The sequence below is a fragment of the Biomphalaria glabrata genome, chromosome 5, assembly GCF_947242115.1.
Source record: "Biomphalaria glabrata chromosome 5, xgBioGlab47.1, whole genome shotgun sequence".
Classification (NCBI taxonomy): domain Eukaryota; kingdom Metazoa; phylum Mollusca; class Gastropoda; family Planorbidae; genus Biomphalaria; species Biomphalaria glabrata.
The window spans coordinates 7,879,810-7,904,044 of record NC_074715.1 but is presented as its reverse complement, the minus strand read 5'-3'; the positions used below and the strand labels follow the sequence as shown (position 1 = coordinate 7,904,044).

Below are 24,235 nucleotides of genomic sequence, written 5' to 3'. Positions count from 1 at the left end.
GACGTAATCATCTTCTTTTTTGACGTAACGTCTGTATTATATAAGATAAGAAGATAAGAATCGAGGACATTGCCATTATTATTATTATACTTTTAAATCTATCTTTCGTTTTCTTAATCTTTTAGAGTTAATTTTTTGTGCGACTTTGCACACGACGGATATCCTGTTAGTGCAATCAAAACAAACACTATAGCAATACAGAATGTTTGTGAAAATAATATCTGTGTTGCAATGACGTAGTGGGAGGATACTAGACGATGTTTATTTCCAACTATTGCCATTGTGCATAGTCCTTAATAGTATTCATTAGCAATGAGGTCTCTGCTTGTTCAGAGTTTTTCATCACCTTGCCAGCAAGTAATGGGAATAGGAAGGAATAGGAAACTCTTGATGGAAAGACTTGTCTTCCCTGCAAGTTGTATACGGGCAGTATGTCTACATACAAATGTCTCTCGAGTTCTGATTACAGGTTTGGTCATTAGTTAGACTTAACTTTAACTTCCATCTGGCTGCCTGGTCGTAAGGTATGTGACTGTCGTCTTAATGGTCCCAGGTTCGAAGCCACTTTCCCCAGCTATCCCCCACAGTCATGCGGCATGTTCGGGCTAGGGTGTAATAATCTTCAATTCTAAAGGAAACACGTGAATCGATATTGGCTATCGAAGGGGTGTAGCGGGTTGATGACTGCTACGTTCTGTAGCTGGATGTGACTCACGATGACCTTTTTTTTTTTTCTTGTTAGTCTTACTTAAAAAGTAAAGTTCCCCTTTCAGACCTTGTGATCTATGGGGCAGATCTGTTTCTGTGGACTATGGTTAACAAGGTTGTCATGTTGGCAGCACAACGACCAACGGCCTTTGCAACTAATGTCAGGTTCCCATTAGAGCTGGGTTTGCTCTGAGGCGCCCTGAAGATGTCAAAAGTAAAAATCCCAATTTTTGCCAGGATTCGAACACGGAATCACCTGTGTAGAAGTATATCGTCCTCTATACAACCATCACGCCTCATAGTGGTACTTACAAATTATCCATTCATCTCTTTCTTGGTCATCGTATTGCTTTCGCCAAGAATTCAAACCTTTGGATACAATGTGGTGTCAGAACTATATTAATTCGTAGGTTTCTTGTATCTATTTTAAACCGTTATCGTGTGAATATTCAGAGTCGAGAAGTGAAGATCTCCAAAATTTGAATAAATCTACCAAAAGACTATAAATATCTAGAACAAAAACAGTAAAGTCAAATATATCTCAGAATTTATCTAAAAATGGCAGGTACTAGTTCCCTTTCTGCGATACAAAGCTAAATTAAGTAATTAGTGCTAAGTGATTAACTAATTGATTAATTTTTGGTTTGATTCGTCTCTTGTTATCGACTCTGAATAATTGTGCAAAATTTTAACTTAATTCGAGAATAGGAAGAGTAGAAAAATAAAATCCAAACTTAATAAGGGGATTAAATCCATAAATACATCCACATGTCTCATTAAGTAACATGTATTCCCCATCTTTCGATATTAAACAAAATAAAAGCCAAACAAAAAGCAACGACATTAAATTGTTCGGCTATGTATATCTTTTTGTATAATTTTTTTTATTATATATTTATGTTAGACTTAATACTGATATTTCCAACACGTGAAATCGCCTCCAAAAATAAATCTTTGACCTAAATGAAATTAAGCATAAGAGGTTCTTGTTTTTTTATATGTCCAATGGGCAGAATTTTGGACGGACCATATAGCACCTCACCACTTACCGAATATGGACCGCGGACCGTATTTGGTACACCAGTAGACAGTCTTATTGTTATTTCTTCATTAATTTCGGTCGTTTGTAAAAGTTTAATTATTAGCTTACTCAATCTAAAGACGGGGGCGCGGTGACTGAGTGGTTAAACGATTGGCATCCGAACCTGGGGTCCTGGATTCGAATCTCGGTTAGGACTGGAATTATGAATTTCGGGATTTTATGGTCCACACGAGTCCACCCAACTCTACCTGACTTAAGTTGGGGAAAGTAAAGGCGATTGGTCGTTGTGCATGACACCCTGCTCGTTTTTCATTGGCCATAAAAACAGATGATTTAAACATCATCTGCCCCATAGGTCTGAAAGATAAACTTTACTTTACAATCTAAAGACACATTGACTGTGTTGATGGAGAGCTGTGTAACGCGTCTCTCGTCTGCTTATATGACATGCTGAGCACGCTCATTGCATATCGGCAACACATTGCATTCATTTACATTCACCGGAGTTGGAGTCAGACAGTTTCTTGCTGTGGAAACTGAGACAGTTTCTTGCTGTGGAAACTGAGACAGTTTCTTGCTGTGGAAACTGAGACAGTTTCTTGCTGTGGAAACCCTAACCCTAACCCTAACCCCTAACCCTAACCCTAACCCTTGCTGTGGAAACTGAGACAGTTTCATGCTGTGGAAACTGAGACAGTTTCATGCTGTGGAAACTGAGACAGTTTCATGCTGTGGAAACTGAGACAGTTTCTTGCTGTGGAAACTGAGACAGTTTCTTGCTGTGGTGGAAACTGAGACAGTTTCTTGCTGTGGAAACTGAGACAGTTTCATGCTGTGGAAACTGAGACAGTTTCATGCTGTGAAAACTGAGACAGTTTCATGCTGTGGAAACTGAGACAGTTTCATGCTGTGGAAACTGAGGCAGTTTCATGCTGTGGAAACTGAGGCAGTTTCATGCTGTGGAAACTGAGACAGCTTCATGCTGTGGAAACTGAGACAGTTTCTTGCTGTGGAAACTGAGACAGTTTCATGCTGTGGAAACTGAGACAGCTTCATGCTGTGGAAACTGAGACAGTTTCTTGCTGTGGAAACTGAGACAGTTTCATGCTGTGGAAACTATCTCAAGACGATTTCCAATGTATCGGCATCAGACACTTGGTGACTAGAGGAGTTTTGTAGAATACCAACTCGTAACGAACTGCGGGTTGTTCGTATGTATTTCATCACATGGAAATCGTATGAATATTAAAAAAATTGCAGATCTATCTAAAACTTATTGGACCTACGCATTTTGTTAGAACATTTAAAAATCTGTTTCTTTCAGCACATGATTTAGGTAGTGTTAAGGATTAGTAAGTATTAGTTTGACGAGTATAGATATTACACTTACACTCGTCACGAATTGTAGAAACGTGTATTGCTATTGCAATCAATATGTCGCGAATGCTGGGCTCGTGCGTCCTGGAGCTAAACTTAACACGTAGCAAACATAAATAGTACAGATTGACTTGACTCCAACTATAGCAGACAAGTAACAATTTTTAAATAATAATAATATACTGCAACTTCATAGCAGTTACACAAAGATAATCCAATGTATTGAAATATAATTACATCTTTTAGACTAGGTGTATATGCAGCCTTACTATAATCTCGTCGGCATCAAAGCGCGTAACAAAATATGTGTACATCTCCAAGTACAAAAAACTAATACTAAAATATCCGTTCTCTCTAAAGTCCCAGGGACGACTGCTAATAGAAACCTGTGTACTGTCTCAAATCCCATAAACGAAAGCTACTGACTAAAAGTGAATGTAGTCATTCTTACTTCCTCTAACTATGTCCGAGGTTTCTCGTGCTTTTCACCTTCTTGACCCAAGGTGAACGAATAACAGTTCATGTCAAGCCAGTGTGACAGATAGAAGCAATGATAAAATGGATGTCCTCCTTGCCAAGTAAACTTGGTGCTAGAGGCTTTTTGTTTTCTTTTCTTGTTCACCTTTCCATCTCTTCCTTTGGTAAAAAAGCAATAGCTGAGTTCGAGTGGAACTCTCTGGACTATGGCTTCTAGAAATTGTCTGTTTATCCTTAAGATACTTGAGGTGGAAGGGAACATAGCCGTCAATGGTTCAAATTCATGCATTTATCATTTTATCTCATGATTTTTTGTCATTACAAAGAGAGATGATTATTGATTAGAGAAAAATTATTTAAGAAAAAGAAATGGCATGTTTAAGTTACATTGTATGCTTTATAGTTAATTAATATTTACCTTATCAACAGGTGCTTTGGGACAGCTTGGGTTTGGTTTAGCAAGAATTTTAAGGTTAGAAAATTAATCATTTCTTTATTCTCAAATCCATTGCTCCTTTTTAAATGTTTTAGATGAAAATATATTTTAAAATAAAGTTGGCGTAATGGCTAAGTTGTAAAGAGCTCGGCTTTAGAACCGTTTAGCCATAGGTTCGAATCCCGATGATTTTTTAACTTTGAGATTGAAAAGACGTCTCTGAGCTTATCCAGCTCCAAAAAGAAATTGCATTAGAAATAAATAAAAAAGAAGTTGGTCTTTGTGCTAGTCACATGCCCTCGATATCATTGACATTAGGGCGGAGAAACATTCCAGATCATGAAATAATGGTTTTGGAAAAAAAAATGATTTTTAGTTTTTACATGTCACAAATAGTTCGACATGTTTACTTAATGATAACATTGAAAAATATTATTTATTATGTAAAAAATGCATTTAATAATGGTCACCGTATAAGAGCTGAAAATGACCAAAATACTCATTTATTTTTCTTGATTTTCAAAAACAATGATTAAAGAGAGCCCGCCATGAGTTCTACTAAAGAGCTTTAGGCAATCTGTCTCTATATGTCTATAGTTCTAAAAATAGACTTTTAGATTTATGAGACTCTAGACTTTGTTTTGTTACTTAGACTAAATAGTTGGAAAATCTTTTTTTTTTTAATAGCTTAATTGATAATCCTATAAAATAATATATTCTCTTTATAAAATGCAAATTACATTTCTTTATAAAATCGTTTGTTTTTTAGAGATCAACTTGGTCATCACAACGTAGTCATGTCAGACATTCATAAAGCCAGCGAATGTGTTAGAGATTCAGGTACCATTAATAATAATATATACAATCCTCGCCAAAATCTTAGAACTATGAAAAGAGCAGTCATTGTTTCGTTCATCATTGTATTACATAATGTACACGTTCCCTGAGTGGACGAGTAAAGAAATGCAAAAAAAACTTGGTCGAAAGTTGGAAGTACGAGTGCACAGCGTGGTGTAAATCAAGACCTGTCGTTAAAGAAGGCCTCAACATTGACCTGCGACGTCACAACATGTGGTCAGTTTAGACCAATAGCTCGTTGCCACGTCACATGTCAGTGTTCAGGCTCTCTATAACGATAGCTCTCCTATTAAATTGAATTAAAAGCAAGAATTATATTTAAAAAAAAAAATAATTGAAAAAAAAAACTTATTTAAGGGGAATTAATTTATTATATTAATATAAAATGTACCTCCCTTTTTATAAATAAAACAGACTTGATAAGAACTAATTAATTTATTAAATGGTTAATTATTTGTTGAATATGTTATCTTTGGGACAAACAATATGTGTGCAAAGTTTCAACTTGATTCGAGAATGGTAAGTGGGAGAGATGACGTGTACAAAATTTGAACTAGTGACTTGCGCTGGAATTCGGATTTAAGTGAGGAGGATTCGCGCAACACGTCGACCTCACACTCTCCGTAAAGCCCATCCTTTCCCGGAAAGCAAGATTTGTACTAGACAGATGTAGAAAGTTGATTTTTTTAAAAAGGAAAAAAAGAAGTAAGTAATCAATTATTTAGAGCTAATTTTCTTACACAGACACTGATCACACCCGATCAGATAGGCTTCAATCTGATCCTATGTCAAGCAAAATTTTCAATAGTAGTATGGCTGTTGATAGATCGTTGCGCTAACAATACGAATATCGTGGGTTCGATCCTTGTACTGCTTTTTTTCTCTTTATTTTAAATGACAAAATACGATGTTTATCATATTATTAAAACATATATTATATGAATCTATTTTATACAATATATGTATTGGATCAAGGCACTAAGTCTTGGACCCCAAACCATAACTCCCTTAATCAAACATCCAGATGCTGTGTTTTTCCTCATCAGTTGACCTATACTCATCTTTCCTTCCCAGGTCCATATGTCTATTTGAATGTCCAGGACCAAGGTTTACTAGCCAGGACTTGCGTGGAGCAGGACATAGGCTGTATAGTCCACTACAGCGCCATACTAAGTGCTGACGCTGAGGCCAACACTCAGCGGGCTTTGGACATTAATATCATAGGACTTCACAACGTACTGGAAGTGTCCAGACAGCTCAACTTAAAGCTATTTGTACCCAGTACAATAGGTATGTAGCTGTACAGAGTCTTTCACACACTACTATTGAATGTGTCTGAAGTTTGTATAGAATTCACAAGGTCTAGACTTACTTTATAGTATGGCTCTTTCTGTCTCGGAAGACAATGGATGCGCCCAGATGAGTCACCTGTTTTGGTTTTGTCTTGAGACGGGGCAGAATCTGGTGTGACTGATCAAGCCAATTCTGGAGTGGCAGAGTTTGCCACAGTTCGTGCTGGTATGTGCATCTGACTTAGAGCTAGCTGACAGGGCAGCTTTCATTTTCTTTCTCTTGTCTGAAACAGCTTCGTTTCTTTTGAACTCGGCTAAGTTCGTATCAGCACGTACAGTCTGTCTCCATGTTGTCCGGTCTTGGGCTATCTCCTCCCACATGGTTCTCATGTCTCGCTTACAGACATCTCTAGAGGTTGGTCTTGGGCGGCCCTTGAGTCAGACTCCCTCCGCAAGCTCAGCGTATAGGATGTCTTTGGGATTCTTCCATCTGGCATGCGAGTGACATGACTTACTTTTATCAAAGCTACACTTGCCAAAAAGTCCATCAGGGAACTGGAGCGCAGAGCGTCGCCACCTCATTAAACACTGGGAAGAGTTTCTCTCATCGGACAGTTGTAGACCTTTATCTTTTCAACCCTCAGCCCACTCTAAAGGTCCCTAAATGAATATAACCATTACTGGGTTGGGTCACACCATATACGTAGTACGGACCTCCAGTCCTGGATCGCTATAAGGGTGATGGAAGGCCTCGTGCTGATATAGAATTATTCATATTCCTGTAATGTGCAATTAATATATATAATTATGTACTCATTGAGACGAATAATAATCTTTTTTTTTTAAGAACGAATAAATTCTAAGAAGATAATTAGACCAGCATGGTAATAAATATATAACTACATACTACAGCATTCTGAAATATTGATTTTATTTCTTTGTTTATTTTTTTTTAATTTTAAAGGGAAACTCCGATGGTTTTGACAATTTTTGATATAATACGTGTTTTGATTTACAGATAATGAATATATTCTTCTTTTTTTTTTATTTGCAATAATAACTTAGTAATTGATGTTTTTCCGACGTAATTTTCCTGCGCATCCAAAACAGTCAGACTTTCACCGGGTTTCTATGTGACGTCACAAAGGTGTTTTAATCTATTGACTTATTGTATAACAGGAGACCATGCAGCAAAGTTTACATTCTTGTAAAAGAAATATATCTTTTTCAATGCAGATAGATCTAGGATCTTGTATGCAAAGAAAAAAATGCGTGTTTAAAGTAGATTTACATGCTTGACTAATCACGGCAGTGTGTATTTTCTCGCCAGACCACTCAACACACAACAAACACTATCGCTTGGTTGTCTTGTCATGACCGACAACACGTAGTCTTGACTAGCCTTACACTGACCAGTTTGTTCAAATCAGTCAGACACACGATCTATTTACTTCTTGGGACAGGGAGAGGCTTAGATGAAAATGTTACTTTTTTTTCTTGAGTTGGTTATCCTAATGCTTTTGGATCTATCTATACATGTTTATATATATAACTGTATCATAGCTCTGGACTAGGCCGTCACTAAGCCTAACAGCCTAACAGCTACTGTAAGAATGAAGCGATACGATTGGTTAAATCAAGTTTCTCTTTCAGTATTGTTTAGGGAAGTGACGCATGAAATAACTTAAAACAAAATCTCACAGAACCCCGTTTTTTGGGGGGCGTGAAGAATTTTGTGTCTAATTTATTAAATATAAAATTTTCTGAGCATTTAAATAAAAAATCATATAATGTTTACTATTACAACTTTTTACGCAGAATTTAAATAAGTCAATAACTAAAATTTGAAAAACTATCGGAGTTTCCCTTTAAGTTAAAAACAATAGTCCATCTACACAAATTCTGATATAATTTGCTTTTAAACTTGATTATTTCCCTTTGTGCGATACTTTTACAGTTCACAGTCAATACACTTTGACTTTGCTTTTGTTTGCTACATTGAGTTTACTTCATGTTTTAGGTTCATTTGGTCCAGAGTCACCCAGAAACCCAACGCCAGACCTTGCTGTACAGAGACCAAAGTCTTTGTATGGGATCTGTAAAATTCACGCCGAGCTGATGGGAGAGGTGAAGACTTGAGGGTAACGAGAGTGTGGCGAAGGCTGGTGAGGATGTGGTTGGATGTGGATGATAAAAATTCCAGGTTGATGATGGTGGTGTGGTTTGGCTTGATGATGGTTATTATTGTTGGGTGTTGATGATGATGTGGTTGGGTGTAATGTCCGTGTGGATGGGTGTTATGATGATGGTGTGGTTTGGTGTATTTTGGTGTGGTCAGAAGTTTTGATGATGGTGTGGATGGGTGTAATATTGATGTGGAATGTTATGATGATGGTGCAGTTGGCGTGGATGAGTGTAATGTTGGTGTGGGATGTTATGATGATGGTGTGGTTCGGTTTAATGATGATGTTTTTGGGTGTAAGGTTAGTGTGGTAGGATGTTATGATGATGGTGTGGTTGGGTGTCATGTTGGTGTGGTTGGGTGTTATGTTGGTGTGGTTGGATGTTATGATGGTGTGGTTGGGTGTCATGTTGGTGTGGTTGGGTGTTATGATGGTGTGGATGGGTGTAATTTTGGTGTGCTGTGTTATGATGATGGTATGGCTGAGTGTTCTGATGCTGGTATGGTTGGATGTTGTGATGTTGGTATGGTTGGGTGTTATTACGATGGTGTGGTTGGATGTTATTATAATGTTGGTGTGATGATGATGATGATGATGGTGTGATGATGGTGTGTACTGGTGTACATGTGGTGATGTTGGTATAATGATGATGTACTTGGGAGTGTTGATTATATCGCAAGGTTGACTGATGGCCGATTTGAGTTCAACACTATAACCTGTACTCCTTCATCTAATTCAAACAATTAAATGTGTAACATCCTATGCGGTACATTTTATGCTTCACATGGTGAGGGTCTGGTTAAGTCAAAATATCAGCTCTTTCTTTCAGTAGATGAAATATGGCTAAAGGAAAAAAACAAACTTTTATTATTTAAACTTTTCAAGATTTGGAGCCAATTTTTCAAAACATTTTTTATATTTAATTTCTAAATGTAAGAATGTTTTAATTTAAATCCTTCAGTACTACCATACAAAGTTCGGACTTGACTTTCGCTGCCTCAGATACCCTGGAGTCATATCAGAACACAAGCCAGGAGGCGGTACTACTGGTCAGTATTCTTAGTTTCACACATAGGACTTCTGCTTGAAAAAAAAAAACAGAGGGAGGGAGATGGAGAGGGAGGGAGGGAGGGAGAGAGGGAGAGAGAGAGGGAGGGAGGAAGGGAGAAAGAGAGAGAGAGAGGGTGGGAGGGAGGGAGATGGAGAGGGAGGGAGAGGGAGGGAGAAAGAGAGAGAGAGGGTGGGAGGGAGGGGAGAGAGAGAGGAGGAATGTAGGGAGGGAGGGAGAGAGAGAGAGGAGGAGGGACGGAGGGAGAGAGAGAGTAATTTTAAAACATGTATGGCCGTAAACTTAAATGCTGCATATCACAAACTGAGCTCATAATAAATGTACAATTAAACAAGGAAAACAAAAAATACTTTAAAAAGAATCAAAGTTTGTTCGAAGTGTAATTGTATCAATTAGTTAAGATCAGTCATGGAATTCAATTTGTAATAGATCTAGACTTGCAACAATAACTCAGTGTGACTAATAATATATGTCAAGGTCATGGATGAACACTTCATGTCTAAACTCTCTTTTGAAGTCATTTAGATAAATCAAGAAACATGATTTGAATATGGATTTCTATTGCACAGAGTAATCTATTTAAAATGAATGACTGCTAGTTTCTAGATAAGAAAGCATATCTTTGCATTGCGTGTTACAGCATAACAGAGCATCATATAGATTTCAATGTATAGTAAGGTTTACTTTGCTATTATTATTATTATAGCTTTTATATAGCGCTACTTTCCTGCTTATAGCATGCTCAGAGCGATATGGTCCAATCTCATTTGTGGACCGGTGGGGGGGAGGGGGTATCTAGGGGTATCTAGGAGTTGGTGTTCCGTGCTGCCTTTAGGCGCTCAGTAAACACAACTCTGCCCGAGTCGGGTGTCGAACCTCGAACTTCTAGGTAGCCAAGTTCAAGCGCACTTGGCCTTTCGACCACGCTTCCCACACTATAGTATAATCATTCCTTTCATCTTCAGACTACGCATTGAAGATGTTCCACGACGCAGTTACCAATCAAGTCAACATTTGCTGCCTGAAGCTAGACACAAGACTTCCAATGATCTACATTGATGACTTACATCACGCTACTGCTCAATACTTGCAGGTTTTGGTTGGAGTTTATGTTTTTTAAGTGTTATACATAATCTGAGAAATAGCTTCATTAAGATAAGATTAGATAATTTTTATTGGTCAAAACAAATGGAAATTTAGTTTGACTACAAATATTTTTGTTTAAATTACTAGTTTAAAATTATCTAAAAACTAAACCTATAATCAAGATATATAAATTTTAACAAAACATCCATTCATTATTTATGGTTAAATAAAATGGAATCGGATCTCATAGTATCCTGATTGGAAAAAAAATGGCCAGTATGTGGATCGAACCTGCTCTATCAACTTCGCTGCAAGTTTCGGGAATTTCCATTTTTTTAAACTTTTGACTCACATTTTTTCTTCCACACTTGAAGACTGGAATGAAAAAATAAACTAAAGATTTACCTAGACTAAAAGTATTCCCTTGTACATAGTACAAATGTTTTATGAAAAAAAAAATCGTTTTATTTGTATACTTCCGTATAACCTTATTCAGTGACACCCAAACTACAGCCCGAGAGCCATATCCAGCCTGCGGGACAGTAGTGTCCGGCCCATCGAGACTACTCGCCATAGAGCAAATTTAGAGACCTAGATTAGCTTAAAGAGTATGTTAGGTTGTAAATAAATATATTTTGCATTGTATTTAGTGGCAGTAAAAAAGTAGTGACGTAGCCAGACAGACGAATGACGTCGCAGAATAGAAGTTCTTCTTCTTCTTCTTCTTAAAACTTGTCAGGTAGAGTTGAGCCTTCGGCTCTTGGAACTCTAGTCCATCAAAAGTGAACACGAGTTTCCTCTCACCAGCCTGTATGAGAACACTGTACACTAGGCTAACGTGAAGGACATACCATTTTTGTAACGGCCCCTTGAGGAACGGCGCCTGAATTGTGATAAGGTTGAGGGAGCTTTTTTTTACAACGCCGCACAGTGCAATGAGGATGCTCTCGCACCCCCTTAGACCCCACGAGATTCTTGTTTTGCTACCCTTAACATAATCGTTTCTTTCTACGTTCGTTTCCACACGGGCGCCACTTTGAGGCTGGGTAGCATGCCCGGGGAATGGGGGTACACACATCAGAGAACTTGGGCTTGAAGCAAGTAGTAGGGTGTAGGAACTTCCATGTAAAACTGACGGATGTTCAGACATGAGATCATCCCTATGTGTAAAGAAGCATCATTTAGATTCTTCATAGCGGATCTATCATTGTTTTTCGGTTGTATTTTCCTTATTCTTGGGTCCACTTGAATGTATATCATCGAAATCAGTCATCTTTAAGATCAAGTCAGGACGTAGACAGAATATTTTTTCCGAGGATGAGGGGGAATATAAAAACAAAGCTTATCTAAGGAAAAGAACCGCTAATTACTGTCATTATCTTAAAGTGAAGAATTTAGTACCTATCAGAGTGTCCCTCGATCTACATCTTGTTTATTCACTGTGCTATTAAAATTAGATTATTCTTAAAATAAGTGAATACAATTTGCATAGATGCCAAACAACTTACTAAAGAAGAGAACTTACAATATTGGAGCCCTGGACTTCAGCCCCGAAGAACTGGCTCTAGAAATACAGAAAGAGAATCCATCCTTTCAAGTGACTTACAAACCTGACTACAGACAACGTATAGGTAATGCTTTTAATGGAGACTGTTAAGCCCATTAATGGATCAACCTTTTTTTTTTAATGTAATATAAGCTGAGTCAATAGAGCATATTTTTAAGTAAAAATGAAGAAAATTAACTTTTTCATATAGAATTTTTACAATACCTCTATTCAAGTCACAACTTCTTGGAGGAGCCTTGGTGGAACATGGACACAATAATCAAAAACGGCTCGAAAAATTTTGCTAGAAATTTAACAGTTGAAGTATATCGCGGAGAAAAGAATAACTAGCTTGTTGGCCACACTGGGAGAATTTTCGTTTGACCGTTATAACTGGTTGCCTGGTCGTGCGGTTTGCGCGCTGGACTGTCGTTCATATTTATTGACGGTCGAGGGTTCAAACCCTGGCCGCTCCCATCCCCCGTCGTCCTGAGGGAGGTTTGGACTAGGAAGTAAATTATCTTCAACTCTGAAGGAACATCCGAAACATGTAAAACATTTTACAAACAAAACATTTTACAAACATAACTTTCCGAAATGTAAAAAAAAAAAAGAATAAATTTTAATTTGGCTAAAGAACTAGATCTAGATCCAATATCGGTTTCGAAAGGATTATCGCGTTCTTGAAAGGACTATCGTGTTAGGGAATATTCGAATGTGAGGTATGATTGATTGAAGAGTTGAATAAATTTATTTTCAGGAACATTTTGCGCTCTGTCTTCTGATTCTAGATCGAAAGGCCTGAGATTGGAATTGTCGTAGATCTATACATTCGCTTAACAATGATTCTTTCTCGGGAAGAGGGGGGGGGGGATGGAGGCTGAGTAAAAATGTTCAATGTTTTTTAATGTAACATTCATTAGTTTTTAAGTGAAAAATAATCGCTCTATACACTCTCTTTTTTTAAACAAAAAGCATCTTTAAGTTGTTTTTTAGCGGTCCCCGAAAGGGAAATAGACACTATTTTGTGTGGTCTGTCCGTCCGTCCGTCCGTCCGACCGACCTGTTTAGATCTTGGAAACTCAGTTCTAATGCAACGGCTACTTTTTTTTTCTTTTCTGAAAGTGAATCGTTTAATGCAAGCAGATTTTTCATAACAATACATCACTTTTAAATGAAAAACTTTAGGGGAGGTAATTTTTTAAAAAGGTCACAGATTTCTTTATTAATAATTCAAGCTTCATTCATAGATTCGTGCATTGGTAAAAAAAAAATTGCATATAAGGTCACAAAGGAAAAAGTATCAATATATTATTATGAAATATATTTTCCATTTATTAACTAACTCTTGGAATGAAATAATGATTGAAATGTGTTGTTGTTTTTTTGCTTTAGTTGTAATTTTAAAATTTAAAAAAATAACTACTTTTATAAGTTAGGGTTAGGGTTAGAGTTGGGGTCTTCTGATCATAACACTGGCCTAGGTCTAGTAATTTTAAGATTAAACGTGTAAAGTTATACGAGTCCTAGTCTAGATCTACATTCGATATCAAGTGAACAATATCTAGGTTAGGGTTCGGGTTAGGGTTTGTAATTTTCAGATTTAACGTATTAAGTCATACTTCTAGTCTACATCTATATTTCTATATCAAGATTCTAGACTCAGTCTACTAAAGCAACGTACTCAACAGGATGAACATCCAAAATATGTAACACATTTTAGAAACATTTTTACAAACAAGATTAAACTGATCCCAAAGCATCCGTATAGAAGAAAAACAGCTTGTACAGCTGTGTGATCTGTAAACCACAGTGCAGTTAATCTAAAATATAGGACTAGTTATACTGCAGTGGTGCCCAACATAAATCAACCTGCGGGCCATTTTAATTTCCGACACTGGTGTCGCGGGCCATATAAAGGAAAGGTACAAAAACGAAATGAAATTGACCTGAAACTATTTAATTAGAAACCCGTGGATCTAGCACTTACATTCATTAATGGGATATTATTATCTCATGCGTCAGAAAACAGCTTCATTTCTCTACTACAAATATGAGCGACAGTGTAGCTAGCTTTACATTAATCCTCCAATCTCTAGACGTAGTTTAACAATTTTTTTTTTATTTATTATCATGTTCTGCCAAAAAAGTAATTTTTTTTTTTAAATGATAAATTCTACATTAAGAGTCTCATAAACGCATAAATGTTAGTCATGGTACCAATCATCGGAGAAAAATTGAGGGCCCTAACGTAGTTAAAGAGACATTTTTAAACCTTTTCTTTAGGAAAGGGGGGGGGGGGGGATTAGCGGATTTTATATTCTTTGTGCCGACATTTCGGCGGGCCGGATCTGGCCCGCGGGCCGTATTTTGGGCATCAATGAGTTATAGGAACCCTGCAGCATGATAATAATAAGAATAAAGAAGAAAACGCTTTCTTTTCATTCAGAGCAAAGCTAATCTTTTTGTTGTTGTTGTTTTTGTAATTCAGATTTCTAAGCCAAATCAGTAATTTGTAAACTACAGCTTAAAGTAATCGACATGTTTTATTCAATGGTAGCTCATTTGGTTACATCTGACTTTTCCATTAACGTTTATAATTGCAGCGGAAACCTGGCCAGAAAAGTTAGACTTTAGTAACGCCATGAACGACTGGGGCTACCGACCAAAGTACACTCTGGAAACGGCATGCCAGAAAATACTCCGCTCACTGAAGTCAAAACTAAATGACCCTTAATGTTCCATCGCTTTAATAATCAATACACACAATTTTTTGTGGAAGTGCAAAAGAGACGCTGCTAGGCAATGTTGAAAAAAAAAAATTATGAACGTATGACTTGGATTTGAATCATTATTTAACACGTTTTCGTTTGAATTTGTTCAGAATGTGATCTCTGAGAAGTGAATTTAAGTTTGGAGGTTTCCTTTTAAAATTCTGGTAGAGGTAAATTGCAATCATGTTTTAAGTCTAGTAATGATACACTATACTTGATCATACCACTAGCAGCTTAGAATTGGTGGGTGGGCAACCTTATTCTATGGAGGGCCGCATTAAGAAAATTAGGGGAAGGGAGCGCATATATGTACATCTGTATGTGTACTTAAAAGTTCCGCTTTCAGACCTTGTGGTCTATACGGCAGATGATGTAAAGGTCATCTGTTTCTGTGGCCTACGGTTAACGAGGGTGTCATGTGGCCAGCACAACGACCAGCCGCCTTTACTTTTCCCCAACTAATGTCAGGTACCCATTAGAGCTGGGAAGACTCAGTGGGACCCGAGGATCCCGGAATTAAAAGTCCCATTTTTCACCAGGATTCGAATCCCGGACCCCGTTTCGGAAGCTATGCGCTTTGCCGCTCAGCCACTGCGCCTACGTGTGTGTACTTAAGACTTAAAAAAATACTGCTGTGGTACCGAACATCTGAATTTTTAGTTTTCAAATCTTCAAGCTCTTCTCGGAACAGTCTAAATTCCTAACCCTAACCCTAACTCTGTTAAGTTTGGCTCAGTATTATATTTGACATTCAATGCAAGTTTGCAAAAACACATTCCGTGTACAAGTAAGAATGTATGGTTGGGATATTGTTCTTTCATTTTATTATAAAACTTCAGATTTTCTCGATCAAAGCATGGGAACCATCAGTTGTTACAGCCGCCATCTTGTTCCATGCCAACCCTACGCTTTTGTTACTTTGAACACCATTTTTTATAGCATAAATAAATACTGGTCTGAGTTTGCGTCTTTGACCAAATGTTTGGACATATTCTGTCTCTGTGGCATTTTATGTCTCGAGAGACGATCTTTTCCCTTTGCAACTTCTTATGTGGCCAATCCTTGATACACAGCTGCGGTTGCAGATTGGGCATATGAAATCACCAGACGCTGTTGCATTTTCAGCCTTCTTTCTGCTTCTGTTGTGCATGGCATCTGCAATCAAAGACCCTTCCTTTATGCTCTCTCTCCAGTGCTAACTTTTCCCAGCTGCTAGTGATGATTTTAAATAGCTTCATGACGTGTTTTCATACATCTGTATACCGTAAAAGTGGACCTATTGCCAATTAGAATAATCTTCATTTCATTTAAAGGTTTTGGAATGTAAAGTATTTTATTTTTAGCCTCTTTATCTAAAAATCAGGGATTTCAATAATAGTTTTTAATAATGCATACAGATATTTAAAATAATTAATTTTTAAAATGAATAAATTCTTTGTGAATATAAACTAATATTTACGAGTGTGCGCGGGCCTCATAAAACGCTCCAGCGGGCCGCATTAAACGCTCCGCCGGTCGCATGTGGCCCGCATACCTAATTTCCCCACCCATTTACAATGGCGTACTTTGGTTTCAAAAGTGTTCTTCATAGAATACAAAATACTATGGTCTATCTTAATACTAGGCCAAATGTTGCCAAAATTTCCGGGTAATCCCCTCTACATTTCAGTATTTTAATCGCTTTATATTTTCATCATCAGCTGACAGATAATGACATGAATGTAGATTAAATCTATATATCTATTAGGGTTTTACGTATATTTGATTTGACATACTACACAGGGTCGGCTTTAGGTAATTGGAGGCCCTAGCCCAAATGAATTGTGTGGCCCCAAATCTGTAACAAATTAGGACCAAAAAATACATTAAAAACGTTTCTGCATCTATATTACAATTACCAAATAATTTAAATTCAAATTGTGCAAAGATGTCGTCAAACGATTTCTTAGCTCACATGAAGTCTAACAAGTAGATGTCAACATTTGTGAATAGACTTTGTATCATTGTAGGCGGCTGCCTAGTTTACCTATGCTTAAGGCCAGCCATGTACTACATTACACATGCAAATATAGATAGATAGATAGATAGACAGATAGATAGATAGATAGATAGATAGATAGATAGATAGATAAATAGATAGATAGATAGATAGATAGATAGATAGATAGATAGATAGATAGATAGATAGACAGACAGACAGATAGATAGATAGATAGATAGACAGACAGACAGACAGACAGACAGACAGACAGACAGACAGATAGATAGATAGATAGATAGACAGATAGATAGACAAATAGATAGATAGGAGATAGATAGATAGATAGATAGATAGATAGATAGATAGATAGATAGATAGATAGACAGACAGATAGATAGATAGATAGATAGATAGATAGATAGATAGACAGATAGATAGATAGATAGATAGATAGATATATAGATAGATAGATAGATAGATAGATAGATAGATAGACAGATAGATAGATAGACAGATAGATAGACAGATAGATAGATAGATAGATAGATAGATAGATAGATAGATAGATAGATAGATAGATAGATAGATAGATAGATAGATAGATAGATAGATAGATAGATAGATAGATAGATAGATAGATAGATAGATAGATTCTTTCCAAGTGATATTAGACCATGGCATGGGTTGCCTAAGCCAGGCAGGAAAACCAGTGACTTGGCTGAACTTAAGTCATTGTTTAAAATGCATGACTAGATGCATGATATTTTCTTCCAAGATTAGCATTTGTAGCTCTAACTTTTAAAGTCTTCAAACTTGATACTGTCTAGCTATCTTATGCTCTGTTATCTACTTCAAAGATAACTTTTTCTGAAGGATAATTATGGTGTTATTATGTTATTGTTTTTTTGAGTTTATAATCACGGTGCTTTAAGTTCCGAGTGTATTATAGACTTACAAAATCAACGATGCCCCCCCCCCTTTTCTTGTCTCTGTAATGATAGTACACATAACACATGCGGACATACGTACAGTACAGACACATACGTAAGAGTCACGTGGTCATCGGTGTCAGTCAAACAGAAAGACCTGGTAGATTTTTCATTCATGCACTTTTGGTTTGTTTTCCCTCTCGCAATCGACCCAGTGATACACACACACACACACCGATTCGCGCACACACACTAACACACATACACATACCAATCCGCACACACACACACACACACAAACACGCACACACACTTAGCTAGTGACACTGTGAAAGTGAGAGCAGCCCTACCTGTCCAACTGCATGAGATCAAAACATTGCCGCCTCATATCAAAGAAGAACCCCCAACAGATCTAGCGGTGTAGAGAATGACCAGAACAATGAAGAGCAGAGAGTTGCCGTTTCTAGTTGTGTTATTGATAACATTAACAGTATGTCTTGGTAAGTGTCTCATAAACTTTCAACTAGCGATAATTAAAACGCAGTAAGTGAATTTTGTTATGTAGGTCTAAGTTCTATTTTGTCCACATTGATCTCCCCGTTACTCTAGTTCAGCCGTGGTAGTTTTAAACTGTTAGACTATCTCAGATTTAATTTCTTCAAATGAAAACAGATACTAAACTAATCCACTAGGGAAAGCACAGTTTCGTGTTAAACTATCTACCTTGGTATTATAGAGCCTTCACCAGGATTATCTACATTTAGTTCCCCCTTCAGTTAGAACAAGACTAAGAATTCCTTACTGATCTTTATTAGAAATTGTACCTGAACAAAAGGAAGAAGCTTATATCAACTAACTGTGTCTGTCTGTCTGGTACAAAGTCTCCAACTTCTCATTCTCGGATCAAGCTGAAACTTTCCACAATATTTCATTGTTCCTAACAAAACGTGAATCAATCAAAAAAAAAAAAAAATCAATTAGTTAATTAAATAGTGATAATTATTTAAATTTCTTTGATATCAAAAAGGAGAAATAAATCTTAAAGGATTGAGATATATGGCTATAAATGTAGGGTTCTTCTCCTTTGATAAGTCCTTTTGTTATAAACACATCAATAGTCCTCTAAGGAAAACAGACGCAATACACAGAGAAGTTGTTTGAGTGACGAAACACTGACGGCATGGGCGTAGTTGAAATTGGGGGGGGGGGGTTCTGGGGCTTAATCTCTCCCCTCCCCCTCCCCACAAATGAAATCCCCCCCCCCCCCCCCCCGCAAGGGGTAGGAATTTTGTGACTGATTTTTTGCTTTGATTTTGTTTATTTTAGGTGAGATTTTAATATTAAACCATCACTTGCCCCAGCGCAGCAAGGGGATTTGAGTTTAAAATCCCCTTCCAGTGGGTTTTACGGTTAACCCCCCCCCCCCCCTCTTCTATAAGACAAAACAAAAAAAAAACATAATGAAATTGACAATTCCCCAATTCCAAGCGCATAGCTAAAAGGGAATTAGATTTTAAAATCCCCTTCGAATTTTTTTTTTTAGGATAAAACCAAAAGGTTTAGTGTCTAACCCCCCCTCCCCAATTCCAGCGGGGGGGGGGGAGGGTTGAAGCTATTATAACATGGCGCCACACTTTCATAGAGGACTTCAGAAGAGTGGACACGAGGTGGGAAGAGGCTTCAGCCTTTGCCAGGGACAGATTTTTGTGGAGACAGCTTGGCGCCAAATGCGACGCAGGTGGATCTAAGTCCTTAATAAGAATAGCAGATTAGTTTTTTAACTAAAATTTTTAATGGCTGGATAATGAACTGTAGATGCCTCAGAATATGTTGTTTTTTTTTTTTTTGTTTTAAATACCGAAAATAGTGCCTGACGGCGGGGCTTTGTCTTGAGCCTCGCAGGGAAGCTTGCTGCGCTCCTCCAGACACCCTTGCTTGTAAGGGCGGGATATCTACAGCTTTTCTCACTAACTGGAGGAAAAAACCTTTTCTAGGGCACAATAAACGTCTTCGGAAAAATGAAGGGTCAGAATTTAATAAATATTAATAACGTACACACACACAGACATATATGGCTACATCCATACATCCATGCAAAGACGTCTTTGTCTTTCTCTAGTTTACCAGTAGAGCTGATACAGACAGAAAGAGTAAAGAACTACCGAGTTTTTGTACTAACAAGAGGGGGGGGGCAAGGGTGAATGATGCTCTCCTAAGGGAAAAGGGAGGGGGGGGGGGGCGCCACACGCAGTCCATATTTCTATCTGATGTTCATGGAAAATGGGTGGGGGCGCGAATACAGTACTTTGCCCCGGGCGAGATGTTTCTCTACTATATAGGAACAGGTTGATGATGTTTTACACTCTGTTTGAGTAAGATGACTCCCAAAAGATCCTATTTCCCCAAATTACGTGACTGGTTGCAGAATGCGTAGATGTAGTTAATATTTTCCTTTTTTTTTTTGCCATCTACATCCGTCAATTTGTTGATGATTTATAAACACCCACCTCTGTCTCTTTTGTTTCCCGGCTAACTCAACCGAATTAGCCCGACCCACCAGTGGCGTAGCTAGGTTGGGGGAAGGATGAAGGAAATTTCGAAAATCCCCATGGGCCCCCACTTGAGGGGTCTCCCAAATGAGTGGGGGGGGGGGAGTTTGCATTAAATATTAAATATTACGCAAAATGCAGGCGCACCCAAAGATGTCAAGCCCCCGGGCCCCCATATAATGGCTAATTCCTAGCAACGCCCCTGCGACTCACCTATAAAGAAGTAGGATATGAACTGATTTCCTTTGGTTGGAGTGTGATGGGAGACCGCTTCTCCCTAATCGACAAAGATAGAGACGCACACACACACACTTCACACAACGGTAAACAACCGTTTGTAGCATGCATTGATTTCACGCAATAAAGAAAAACAACCGTCTTGCATGTTGACATTTTAATCTATTGAATCTATTCACGTCTGGTATATAGCCTCGAAGTGAAACGTGTTGCCAACTTTTTTTCCTATTATTATCATTGTTATTTCAATGCGCTAATCTGAACATAGTAAACATGTGATTCAGTTTTGATGACGCTATAGTCTGAGCAGATGGATTCAATGTATCCCGAGATTCCGGATCTCATTTACATATTTATCGTGTTTGAATTAAATAGAAGAGAGAAACATTGCACGGATTTTTAAGCAGCCCTTTGTAGAGAAACATTAGCTCTTTTAATGGCGCCTATCCCTCGAACATATGTTGCCGTAGCATGATGCTGTCCAGTCAGTCAACGCTCCTGACAAAAGGACAAAATGAAGCCGCTCAGGCTTCGTTTCAATAGACCGATTTTTAGCTGTCCTCGAAATGGCAATAGTCTCTTTTAGTTTTGTGCGGTTTGTCTGTCGTCCGTCCGTCCGTCACTTTTAGATGTCGAAAAAACTAGAGAAGATTTTGGAAGTGCGAGATATTACGTTATTTTAGAATTTCGTCTGAAACAAAACCATTTTATTACAGTGTCTATATTCAACCGGTGGAGTGTTGGCTGAGCGGTAAAGCACTTGGCTTCCGAAAAGAGATACCGGGATCGAATCCTGGTGAAGACTGAGATTTTTAATTACGTGATTTTTGGGCGCCTCTGAGTCAACCCAGCTCTAATGGATACCTGACATTATGTTTTAGCATGACAACCCGCTGAAGGGGGGTTTAAACCCAAAACCCCTTTGGCATCGCTCATAGCATTTTGAGTGCGTAATTTGCTTTTTTTTTTTGTATTGAAGACGTATATTTTAGCTATAAACCCCGCTGAAAGGGGGCTTAAACCCAAAACCCCTTTGGCTACTCTCATAGAAATTTGAGTGTGTACTTTGTTTTTTTAATGCTGAAAGGGGGGGGGGTGGTATCGTAAATTTCGGAGGGGGTTTTAAAATCTAAATTAGGGAATTGTTCTCTGCATTATTTTTTAGTTTTGTTTTATAGAAACAGGGGTTTTATAAATGAGTGGGTTTAACTGCAAACCCCCCTGGTAGGGGGTTTTAAACTTAAACCCACCTTGGCTGAGCTGTGGCAAGTAATGGTTTTGTATTAAAATCTCAACTAAAATAAACAAAATCAAAGCAAAAAATCAGTCACTTAATTCCTATTCATTTTATTTCGGGGGGGGGGGGGGGGGTTGAACTCCAAACCCCCCTGGCTACGCCCATGATGTATATATATCTGATCTAAATATATATATAACTGATGTAACTGGAATTAGTTTATCACTTGTAAGATTATAAAGAAAAAATGCTATAGTTTAACTTTAAACGCAGTGGCGTTCTGTCGGGCGGGCAGCAATCACCAAGTACAGGAGCTTTGAGGGCTACAAGACGATTATCTAAACCAGTGCTTCTCAAACTGTGGTCCACGGAACCCCAGTGCCCGTGAGACGATTGTATGGTGGTCCCTCAGTGCTGTTTTATATGTCTATTACCTAGGCCTACTATTCTTTGACGAACAAACCTATACACTATGCATTTATGTAGCTTTTTGACTTAGGGATCCCTGGGCAAGTTTTGTAAAGGGGTCTCCTGGTCAAAAAAAGTTTGAGAACATCTGATCTAAATACTACACTATTTCATGTACAATTACGACATGATTGTGGACGGGGCATCGACAGGGCTTGCTGTCAAAGGGGCCCCAGGGCACTTGGCACGCTCAATACGCCACTTTTCATGCGTATTTTCGCTTAGAAAAAATAAGTCATTAAACATTGTTTATCCACAGCTCAAGATGAAGAGACTGATATCGGATGCCCAGAAGTAGCTTGTCGATGTCCTTTTGGGACTTACTGGACAACCGACTCTAAAGGATGTACTACGTGCTCTTGCCTCCCCCAAAACTGCTCTGTAGACTGCTTGAATCTCAATTGCCCCAACGGCCGAGTAGTAGCCCCAGACGGATGCCCGACATGTTCTTGCCAACCAGTAGAATGCAAACCCGCCATTTGCCCTACAATTAAATGCGCCTTCGGCTTAGCTAAAGACGACAAAGGATGTACAATCTGTCAGTGCAACCAATGCCCATTGTTGAAATGCCCGAGAATTGCGTGTTTTCAAAATTTAATTTACGAAGTGGATCAATACGGATGCAAAGTCAACTGTACTTGCCCCTTCCATGAATGTCCAGTGCATGACTGCTTACAAGACACTAACTGCCCCTACGGCTTCGCTAAGGACGCAAATGGCTGCGAAACATGTAAATGTCAATTAAAGTATTGTCCAGTTTTGACATGTCAAGCTTGCCCTAACGGTTTCCTGTCTGACACAAATGGCTGCCTAACATGCCAATGCAAGCCAAATGAATGTCCAGCACTCAAATGTAAAACGTGTTTCTATGGAAACGTGGTGGACCAGAATGGATGTACCACATGCATATGTAAACCGAGGCCTTGCCCACAAATCAGATGTAAACCTTGCCGCTTCGGCTACCTGCAAGATTCTAATGGTTGCCAAACTTGCAAATGTAAAAAGCCCGTTTGTTCACGTTTTAAGTGTGCCCCATGCCCCAACGGCTATCTAACTGACAAAAACGGCTGCCAGACCTGTCAATGCAAGACTGCAGTGTGCCCACTTTTCAAATGTGTACCATGCCCCAACGGCTATCTAACTGACAAAAACGGCTGCCAGACCTGTCAATGCAAGCCGTAGTGTCCATATATTTACTATACCGCAACGGTTACAAAATTAATTACAACAGCTTTCATATTTTGAAACGTTAACTTAATTGTATGATTTGTAATAAAGAAATATAATAAAATCCACATTTTACAAGCTTATACCAACTCACTTTGTCTGACTGTGTGTCTATGTGATACAATCTTTGAACTAGCCCTTTCTCCCACAAACATTCTCAGATCAAGTTGAAATTTCACAAAATTAAATTTTGTACCTAGCACAATTTTAATATATAAAGAAATCAACTATTTAAATTAATTAACTATTGGTAATTCATTATTTTGTTTGGTATCGAAAAGGGAAAATAAATGCTAGTTTTTGAGAGATGTCGGTGTATTTGTGGAGTTTGTTCCCTTGTTTACATTTTGTAAACGTTTTTTTTTTATCTCCCTCTTACCATTTTTGGATCAAGTTATAATTTTGCATAATTATTCATAGTTGAGGACAATACATGATTTTTAAAAAATTACTAATTAGTCAATTAGTACAGCTTGGATAACATTCAAATGCGGCCTTAGAGGCTGGCGAGTGGGGCGTCCAGGGCCAGCGATTGCTAGGGCCTTCTCTGTATCATACTAAATGTATGTTGTAAAGAGAGATGCCTGATCAGGAAAAAAAAACATTTTGAAGATCTTATGAGATGTAGGAATGATTACCTGAACGTCTCAACGTAATAATTTATAACGCCAAATAAGAAGAGAGCATATAGCCTGAATTCGAGGATAAATGACGTCCTACAAAAAGATGTATTGATCAAGTAAATGTGAAACTGCAATG

At 38.0% G+C, this 24,235-nt stretch overlaps 2 protein-coding genes and 1 long non-coding RNA gene across 5 annotated transcripts; 2 read left to right on the top strand and 1 right to left on the bottom strand.

Moving 5' to 3' along the window:
• The first annotated feature begins 161 nt into the window (after positions 1-161).
• LOC106076439 (L-threonine 3-dehydrogenase, mitochondrial-like) lies at positions 162-14,890 on the top strand. Of its 2 annotated transcripts, XM_056029876.1 has the most exons (9): positions 162-469; positions 4,034-4,076; positions 4,810-4,880; positions 5,973-6,188; positions 8,211-8,317; positions 9,335-9,422; positions 10,408-10,535; positions 12,021-12,159; positions 14,681-14,890. In XM_056029876.1, the coding sequence occupies exons 1-9, from the start codon at positions 313-315 to the stop codon at positions 14,809-14,811; spliced, it is 1,080 nt and encodes a 359-aa protein (XP_055885851.1). In that variant the 5' UTR covers positions 162-312; the 3' UTR covers positions 14,812-14,890. The 2 variants fall into 2 exon arrangements, with proteins under 2 accessions (XP_055885851.1, XP_055885852.1); XM_056029877.1 differs by lacking the exon at positions 5,973-6,188.
• Positions 8,311-18,248, bottom strand: LOC129926370 (uncharacterized). 2 transcript variants are annotated; one of them, XR_008778000.1, is made up of 4 exons: positions 13,759-13,895; positions 10,820-10,903; positions 9,341-9,453; positions 8,311-9,216 (listed from the first exon to the last, which is right to left on the bottom strand). It is a non-coding gene; the product is annotated as an uncharacterized LOC129926370 (long non-coding RNA). The 2 variants fall into 2 exon arrangements; XR_008777999.1 differs by lacking the exons at positions 10,820-10,903; positions 13,759-13,895 and adding an exon at positions 18,109-18,248.
• LOC106058621 (antistasin-like) lies at positions 18,032-23,559 on the top strand. The gene is made up of 2 exons (XM_013216079.2): positions 18,032-18,258; positions 22,509-23,559. Exons 1-2 carry the CDS (start codon positions 18,186-18,188, stop codon positions 23,429-23,431), a joined length of 996 nt encoding a protein of 331 aa, XP_013071533.2. The 5' UTR covers positions 18,032-18,185; the 3' UTR covers positions 23,432-23,559.
• Positions 23,560-24,235: the final 676 nt, after the last annotated feature.